At 36.6% G+C, this 10,109-nt stretch overlaps 1 protein-coding gene across 2 annotated transcripts; it reads left to right on the top strand.

The window, feature by feature from the left end:
* Positions 1-1,102: 1,102 nt before the first annotated feature.
* LOC139147871 (sorting nexin-21-like) lies at positions 1,103-10,020 on the top strand. Of its 2 annotated transcripts, XR_011555819.1 has the most exons (4): positions 1,103-1,399; positions 2,464-2,606; positions 4,500-5,986; positions 6,047-10,020. XR_011555819.1 is itself a non-coding variant. In XM_070719086.1 (3 exons), the coding sequence occupies exons 1-3, from the start codon at positions 1,219-1,221 to the stop codon at positions 5,178-5,180; spliced, it is 1,005 nt and encodes a 334-aa protein (XP_070575187.1). In that variant the 5' UTR covers positions 1,103-1,218; the 3' UTR covers positions 5,181-10,020. The 2 variants fall into 2 exon arrangements, 1 of the variants encoding a protein (XP_070575187.1); XM_070719086.1 differs by having other exon boundaries at positions 4,500-10,020.
* Positions 10,021-10,109: the final 89 nt, after the last annotated feature.

Here is a 10,109-nt window from a genome sequence, read left to right as displayed (position 1 = left end):
AACACTATTGTGTAAGTCCCTTTGTAATTTGCGACAAATTCAAAGAAATTGCATCCAAAACTTGTCCTCTGTGGCCTTGACAAAAACCTTCATAAATGACACACCGTAAAATGTCTAATTTCAGGCCAAATATTGTCTACTGATTGAAATCTCCCCTGCACAAAAATTTCAATGAGCTCCACTTCAGTCCTTTATGTACCAAGAGTCAATAACAACATAGGGAAGGGGTTACCTTGTTCTGTGGGAGAAGTAGCCACCGATAGTACATGTCCCAATGCTCAAATTTTGTCAGAGTTCTTGCATGGGAAGCATCATAATGAGTAGTGCATGTTGCATGCACATAAGCGCCCCCAGTGGTCAAAACAAAAATTAGAGATACTGGTGAAGATTAATTCATGAAAATTTATTCCTTCTTTACAAAATCTCAATAAAGCATGCATCAATGATGAAAATTTCTAGTTACCTCTTCAAGTTCATAGAGTGAAGTCAACAAGATGCAGAAACAAGGAATTGTAAGATGTATAGAGTCTAAGATGATTTCTCTAAGGTTCATTTCACATGTATGAAAAACATAACAAAACATTTAGGCATGTGGCCAGATACCTCTGAACTCTTGATGATGATGGTGGTGATGATAATGACTGACGACCTGATGACGATGTTGATGATCCCATTACCATGACCATTACCATGCTCGTGATGACTATCATCAATTACTATGTTTTCAATGGTAGCAATAACAGAAGAATCAACTTTCAAAGAATTTGAGCTGTATGATAATTTAATAGCAAATATATACAGAGAAGTACACAGGTAAAATTGAAGCCTTCACCCTTTCACCCCCAGTTCCCTGTATACAGGTCCAACTTTACTATAGAAAACAATAGATTTGGGACAAACCATGGTGGTGAAAGGGTTATTAATAAGGTCAACAAATCCTTGGCATCCTGTCGTGATATCTATCATGTGACGAAATTTTAATTTCAAAACTTTTTTCTGCAAAAGTTCAGACAATAGCACGGCCAATCCAGGACGCTTATATGTTCTGGGTAATTTGAATGAAGCTTGTGTCGGATTTCAGTCTATTTTGCATAGAGAGTGTGAGTCATGTACAAACAAACAAACGAAGCCCCAACATGGCGGACGACGTGCCGGAGAAAAGATGAGATTGATAAATTGCGGTGAAATTTGCGCAAACCTCAACATTGCGGAGAGAAAATGGCGGTGGCTACACCGAAGAAAAAGATCTCTTGCGACATAAGTATCGACGACCCCATAAGCTCGGACACGGAAAGCGAACTTGAGTTAGGCGATGATGACACTGTCGACTTGAATTTTAGCGGCACGTTGACGTTCAGCCCGACGGAAGAGGACAAAACCCCACAAGTGACTTCGATAGGTATGTAGTCGATATCCAGGCGATGCGACTTTCTTCTTTCGATGCGCCCGAACGGTGTCTTAGGTGTCAATTTGAGATGACAACCCGTTTCATTTTCTCTCCGAGCTAATGTATGTACATATTAAACAACGGCATCGTATGATGTCGTTGTGAATGGGCATCCTTGTTCCATATCTAGGGCTTCGCCATCTCACGCTGAATCACGTCTGTCCGAATTCCGATGTTGATATACGATACCTTCGTTTGTATAATGCACGCCCAGATATTTACTTATCTCTGTTTAAAACACTGATTGCAGTGGAAGAAATGGAACATTACAGTAGGGAAGTGAGAATGGCTATGCCTCAAATGAACGTATCGATACTATGGAAGATTATAGCGCTGTTCACGGTTACAGGTTTGTTACTAAATATAGCTGTACGCGCGCGACATCGGACACGCAGCTTGAAATGCGGACAAATTTTATAATGTTGCATGCGTGGCTGTTTTTGCAGCTTGTACTCTGAGTCGTGAATATGTTTTTTAGTATTCACTGTTACACTAGCAGTCGCCCACTGAGATGTATTTTCGTCGTTCTTGCATGCGTAATTTTCAAAAGCGTAATCTAAAAATGCGGACAAATATTTATTTTTGCATATTAATGAGAGAACAGTGACGTAAACTGTGAACGACTATTAGATACGAACAAAGTGAGGCTACTAAGTGAGGTGATGGACTGTCACAGTAATTTTAACAAAAATGAAAGTGCTCAACTTTCATGTCTAGTTATATAATATATATTACGGTAAATTATATGTCTAACGGTATGGAAATGCGTGTTGAGACTGCTTGGTAGGTGCTCTTAAACTTGCAGTAAACTATTGATGTATTGATTTATATATTTGTATGATTGAATGTACATAAAACTTACATTAACGTAATAATTTAAGAGTGCATATAATAGATAGATATTTATTTAGTACCGGTAATACATTTGAGCTGCCTAATGTTATTTGCTACCTTTCGAGCCTTCCAATGTGGTGACGTCAGTTTCATACTTTAACGACTGTCCAAATGTTTGCTAGATACTGGATATGTCAGACAAGATGTCAGACAACACAGAGATCCAGGAGTCCCATCAGTTGGTGCCAAAATCGGATCTGATAGAACATCGTTTGAAATCATATCAGCCAAGACCATCAGCGAGGGGCACACTAATAAATATGTTGTGAGTATTGTGTTTAGTCTATCTGGTCATCTTGCGTATGTTGTGGTTTTCGTCCCGTTGACTTTTTAATGTGAGTTCTTCACAAGTGACATCTCCTGAGATATTACAAGGTGATCAGTTTATTGTCACATCTGTAGTTTAAAATGCAACTTAAAGTAATTTGATTACTTCCAATTAAGTTCAACTTAATTGACTGCTGCAAATAGCTTGCATTTGTTCATATAACTCCTGCCATTTGTTACAGTTGGGAGCATTGCAGATTTACCAACTTTGTTCCTAAAATGTACACTACTTGTTTCAAACATTGCTTCACTTGTGGCAGGTTCTTAAAGACAAAAATAATAAACACTACACAAACTCTCTTCAAACTCAACAACCAGTTTCCTATTTAATTACAGCTGTTTACTAATTACACAGGGAGATGGTAATCCCCCTACAACCTTATCAATATCCAGCTCTACTTAAACATCAAATCTGCACCGCTCAACACTGTAATGTAATTCTTTTTGTAAGAAATTTAGCAAATATAGGCAGGGTCTTCCTGCCTGAATACATAGGTCCGTTCAGTACAAGTGTTTGCATTATTTTCATGATTCCAATTTGAAAATACAGCCAGTTCATGTAAATGTACTTACTGAAGGATTTTTATATTAATTGACTTTTTATCATGGACTTGAAATGCATGCACAATTTTGAACAAGATAGGTTATCAATATGTGCCCACTAAATTGTGGCTGTCTTTATGCAAATATAGAAATAAACTGCATATGGTATATGGTGCATAAATAATTATTTAGAAACAAATTGTTGATATCCATTGGAACACATATCTCCACTATGTTGTATTCACTGTTTCTCTTTGAACAGTGGTAAGTTTTTGAAAATGACTGGAATTTAAGAATTAAAGGGCCAGTAACTTAACTTTTGACGACACATGTAAAATGCACTTTTATTGTTTACATTTGAATTCTAGTCCAGACCAGAATTCACTTGTTAACAATAATAATGCAATTTATACATGTACATGCTGAGTTAACAAGCTTGATTCTGTTTATTGCCAACATGCTTCGGGGAGTAGAGCAAGAAATTCTGGTCAACATTAAAAAAACCAAAATAGTGAAAATTATCAAAAGTTAGAGTTAATGGCCCTTGAACTTGAATTGTATATTATTACTTGCCTATCGTGCAATATTACTTGCCTTTTGTTTAAGCAATAAAGCACACCCAGCGATGGTATACCATGAAATTTTGACCAGTTCACGACATATATGCACGAGCGATAGCGAGTGCATATATGAAGTGAAATGGTCAAAATCGAGTGGTATATCTTCGCTGGGTGTGATTCATTGGTATTATGTATCATAACAGTATATTGAAATTCTGGTATGGAATGTCAAACAAGGATTTTGGCTCTTGCCGAGAGCTCACGTGTGTGCCAGCCATGGTATATCGCGAATATACCACGGTTCTTTTCACGTCTCAGATGCAATCAGATCACTGCATTTGCGCCATCAATATACTGGTATGATATGATATTACTTGCCTATCTTGCAATATTACTTAACTTGCCTTTTGTTTTATAATATGACTTGCCCATTGTTTAATTTATTGTCTATTGTTTACAGTACTTATCTATTGCATAATAAGTGAAGGTTGTTGTAATTCAGGAAAGGGTATTTTATTAATTGTTCTGAATTAAAAGAATACCTGAGAAAATTTGATAATATTTCAATGTCCACGAATAACAAACATATGCAGCTCAATGGCCTTTAAGTTCAACTGGCATGTTTGCAAAGAGGAATCTGTTGTTTCTAGAATTGGTTTATTTCTTCAGTTGTATCAAGACATAAAGATGGATTGCATAATTTCTTGTATTTCTTTTTACCTCCGTAGTCTTACACTTTGGCAGTTGTGAGATCGATAGGCACAGACTCATCTCAAGCCTTGATTGAGAGGAGATACTCAGAATTTCACCGACTCAACCAACAACTCCGAAGGAAATTCCCAGAACTCATGCAGAACGTTTCCTTTCCCAAAAAGACAATTACTGGAAACTTCAAACTTCAAACGATTGCCGAAAGAAGTCGCGCCTTTGAACAGTTCTTGTCGCACATATTCACGTTCGAGGAAGTCAGGCAGTCGCCGGAATTTGAAGATTTTTTCTACCACCGTGATTTAAAGCTGGCGTATAAGTACATGTGTGTTGGGGAATACCAGGAGGCCATACCCCTGCTGCAGAATGGTCTCCACCTGCAGGAAAAATTACTCGGCGAATCTGACCCAAGTGCCATAGAGACGCTCTGTGCCCTGGTGGTCGCATACTGCCACAACGAAAGCGACGCGCACGCGCACAGCTATGCAAAGGCAGCGCTCGCGTTGATGAACGATGATGACAGCAACATATTCCTGGTGCCGCTCTTGCAGACCACGATCGGCATTTGCTGGAGAATCGGCAAGGACAAGCGGCATCTTGAGAGCCGCCTTTCAAGACACGTTGCCGATGCCGTTGATGCCGAAAGTAGGCCTCTGTTGAAAGATTTGGTCATCATGCGATTCAAGCATTTGGGCCAGTAGAATATTCTGAGTCAGTATTGTGTCTTTCCTTATAAAAATGATTCATCACTACTTCTTTCTCAAAACACAAGTATTTCTAAGACTTTCTCAAATATTTATTCATAGTGAAACAATCATAACATATCTTTAGTTTTAGGATGTTGTGTTCGGCCCGTGTTGACTGCAGCTAAGTCTAGGATAGAAACTTGAAAACAGATCGCTATAAGTAGTATGTAAATAAGATAGCCGTGTCTTTCAGATGCTTGCCCCACCCAACCAATTCTATTCCCCCACAATACAATCTTAGCCATCTTTGTCCTTGCTACGAAATAGAGTAAAATCACATAACTGCACATGGTTCAGTTTTGCTTTCACTGTACTTATTTTGATAAACTAAGATGATTATGTTACGTTCAGAAGCAGGGATCTGGCATCATGCAGTGAACAGAATAATACACAAAAAACTCCCAAAGTGTGTAATGTCTGCTTGCTTCAGCCACATGAAGTGACAAAAATTGCTACAGCCAAAAATGTTATTTTCCAATGATTACTACAAATGTAGTCTGCCAGCTCAGGCTGTTCTGTGATAAAAAAATATGAAAGTTTCAAAAGTTTCCCCAGTGCTAACAAGCAAAGCTTTGGTTGTAGATTGATATTGGTCACAACCTTGTCCCTGATTATTTGGATGAAATTCTGCCTATGTTTTCATTAAATTTCCATGACAAATTACTTGATTCACATCATAGCTTCAGTCTCCGCTTTCTAACAGTCTAGGTCATGATTTCGTTGCCAAAAATTATAATACTAATTCAACAGAATCAAAATTGGTGATTCACAATCCTTGAATCAAAATACCTGCAAGAAAAATTATAATACTAATTCAACAGAATCAAAATTGGTGATTCACAATCCTTGAATCAAAATACCTGCAAGAAACTATGAAATTTCTTTATCACGTCTTCACCAGTATGTTTTCATCATTGCTAGTTCTCTCTATGATGATACTCCCCGATCATTCTTTGTCCTGATTTTTCCAAATGTACTGACACTATCAGCCTTTAATATATTCCCAACAGACCTTCAAAAGTATTCATATCAGGATGTGAGATGTTTTTATCCTGCAGTTTACAAAAGTGTTGTAGAGCATGTAGGGAGACTGTACACTGTCTTGGGTGATGACATACCAGGGTACTTGAACTTGACAAGACAAAATCTTGACGAAATTCACAACATGATGCCAGAGATGAATCATTTCATAAATCATGTGTCTGACTGCCTTTCATCATGAATTATTCAAAATGTTGACTTTTTGTTGTCATTAGGATGACTTGATCTTGACTTTTATTTGCTTAAAGTATTTATTTCATTTTTGAAATATTTAAACATAGCTATCACGTTTAAGTTGATCAGTGTTAAAAACACAGAAATACTCAGTGTTAAAAACACGAGAAATAAATTTAGCTCAGTTAGAAATATCTTAACGTTTATTCTGTTGTACTTTCCTTGTTCAAAAAATTTTTTTGAAGAAGTGCTACATTGTATTTTTTTATACTAGAATTGCTTTCTTCCAGCAAGAAAGCTGCACCTTTTAGTTTTGTTGTATTTATTATTCACATTGAGTACAAAATCAAATTCAAGTTGTTCTTTATAAATTCATTTACCACTTGCCTTCTTTTGGCTTTTTAGTATGTGACATTACAACTCTAGTTTTTGCAATGTATCGCATGGAAGATGCAGTATCAGAACTGCATGGAGCCACATGGAATATCTAGTCCATGTGGGCTTTCCATAGTGAAGTTTTCCGTTTTGGCAGTGAAAATTCTACCACCAGTGGGATTTTGATGTAACAGTTACATTATTTAGATACACAATGAGATTCAACATTCACTAACCGGTTCTGGCAATGGGTTCAATTAATTACAAATGGTGTTGACAGTGTACAGATAATCTGTACAACACACCTAACATCTGGTACAAAATGTGGTATGTTGGTAGAGGTAGTTATGAATTTTGGAATAATCGATGGATATTGTAGAGGTAGCTGAGAAAGGTGGATGTGGAAAGAGCTGACTAACAATCATGTATCATGCATGTAATGAAAAACTGTTTTTGATCTAGATTTGACTACATTTTGCATCCAAAGTCAGATACGGCACAATACTAAATATTAATGATATTTATGGTAATGTGAAATCGTGCAATGTATTTATCCAAGTATATGTACATATATTTATAATGTTATTAATATAATAACCAATATACAATGTATAGCAATTTATTTTGACAAGGTGCTGCACAGTTTCACAGTTGTTTTTGTTGACGCTGTTGCATTATTCGTACTTTATTTATTAATTTCCCTTTTTTCATCACAAACAAAAGTTGTCTTCACAAGGCTGTTTGCATGAATTGCTAGCAAACAGAGTGACAATTAAGATTGTCGCCTCAGAGGTACATTTGCCAGTCTCTGATGATAAGAGTTGTTATTCTTTACTCTGTAAGCAAGTATAAGACAAGTCCAGAAATTGTGTTGAAATACCGAGTATCTGCCTTGTCAACACCAGGCACTGTGTGCAATGTGCAGTGTTGTTGATAAATGAATACTAGTTTGGCTGAACATTCAGTTGTCAGCAGTAACATTTGATTTTGAAAGACTGTATTCACAAGTCAAATGCTGGGTATTTCAACATCATTGGAAAAGTATCGGTGAAACACAAAACTGTGTTTTATGAATGTTCTGAAAATAATGGAAAATACATTCAAAGTTACAGACAATGGAACCATTTATTTACTCATTTTAGCATGTGTTTTAGCTGTGGAAAGTGATCATTGAGAGTATTGGATGGAACAGCGATTGTCAAGATAGTTGTGTGTTCAAAGAGCTGTGAAACAAAACCTTTCATGTTCAAGAGACTTGTTTGATAGCATACTTTTTAAGTGTTGAAAATTCACCATTGTAATACAAAAACCAACGCAATTCCCAATGGAAAAAATACAGTGGGTAGGTGTCCAATAAATGGAAGAGGGGCTATAGTAGGCTTCTGTAATACTGTTGTGTCGAACATTTTTCTAAAAGGACCATGCCAGTGGTTTGAAACAATTTCTCTTTAAAGGTAATTTAACAAAACAAATATTTTGCAATGAAATATCTAATTGGTGGAATATTCCATCATCTCTGCTAGGAACACGATTGGAACTAATTTGTAACGTTGGTTTAATCTACAAATTTAAGCTCATCTGCTCTTTTTTTTTTGCAATACACTTGTTTTTATGAGTAATTTGTAATATTTACAACCTTAATCTATAGGGCACCTAACACTTTTGAGGAATTTGAACAATATGAAAATGAAATTTTCCCAAATTAGTTCAAATTGTGTTCAGGGCATTTCCAATCCAGACGCAAGAAACACAAACTGAAAATGTGTGACTTATCCCAAGCCACCACCAGTCCTTCACTTGTCCATCGTACATGTACGCCCCCCTGCTAGACTGGTATAAGCCTGAATAACATTAGACTGGAGATGAGAATAAGAAGGCCTGTATATGACTTTCAGTCACCTACATGGCATCTTGTAATGTTCATTGTTTCATGCAAAAGTTTTTGCCAGTTTTTTCTTTTTTTCTTTTGTCATAACCATATTCTAAGTGTAACTTAGGGAAAGCAAATTCAATGTTGACTGTTCCAACATGAGTATTAACACAGGTCCAGCAGTCCTGTAGTTGAGCATGCCAGTGTACCTGAACAGCACTGGGCCCAGTCTTTATTGAGGGCCTCCATGGCTTTATTGAGCAAACATGACCCCTTGTAATATGTCATTTTGTAAAATTCTTCAGTTTGCGCCCAGTGATATTCAGATTTGCCAGGTTACCAGTCTTGCATGCATATTTCATCATACAGGTAAATGACACTGTGTATTCTGCTAGACCAATAGAATGGAAGATTCACTGATTAAAGCAAAATAAAAGTTTGTCGTCATGCAGCCCAGACCACTAGATTTGCTCATTCCTGTGGCATCATATCAAAGAAAATTTTCACTGTATACTGAGTTTTGACAACAGCTCATATATACTGCTACAATACAGATTTGTTGATAATATTTGCCCATCAGCATACAGTACAGTAATGGGTTCTTTCTTGGTCAACATGTAGTGAGAACTTGAAATGAAATTCAAGTGATTGGCACATTTACACATAGTCATAACATGGTTGCCTGACAGTGTAAGATGTAATTTATGTTACGATCACGGCAAACCAGTACCAATATCTGGTGGAGGAACCGTGCCAGTACAAATGGTTTTTTTTTTTGATCTACAGTCATGTATGCTATGAAAGGAGTGTGTCGTTTTTATTGAGGAGCTAGCAAATGGCTAAAAATCTTTTTAAACAAAGTGTTCAGATAAGGTTGTACTTCCATGTCAGTGCTTCCAAATATTGAACATACAAGGTTGCCAAGCATTTTATTTCTATGTGCTGAAAGCACAATTTCTTTTCTGTTGTCTGCCAAGTGAACAAGAACTGTGAATACAACTGCCACTCTGTGCTGAAAATGTGATATTTTCCTGTTTGTTTTTTTTTATGAAGAATGTTTTATTGTTGGTCACAGTTTGAACCATTTCTAGTTGGAAACGTTTGAACATTGCTTTTTTCACTCATGCAGATACATGTATGTTACAACTGCCTACTGTCAACTTAATGTGATGCCTACTTTTGCATTGGAATGTTACTGTTAGGAAGTGCTATAAGCTGTGTGATAGATTCCTTTGTCCAAGAGCGCCCTCAACCATCTCTAGGCATTTCACTTGTTTTGTATCGTTCTGACACTGATATACCAGTAAACGGAAAATAAATAACAGCCGCCATAAATACATTGTGTTGTTGACTAGTTTGTCTCTATAGTCTGTATGTTGAGCATTTTAAATGTAGGAAAAAATTAATTCCAAAATATTATTAAT

This window comes from Ptychodera flava, chromosome 13 (genome assembly GCF_041260155.1).
Source record: "Ptychodera flava strain L36383 chromosome 13, AS_Pfla_20210202, whole genome shotgun sequence".
Classification (NCBI taxonomy): domain Eukaryota; kingdom Metazoa; phylum Hemichordata; class Enteropneusta; family Ptychoderidae; genus Ptychodera; species Ptychodera flava.
This window is presented reverse-complemented; position numbering and strand designations above follow the sequence as displayed.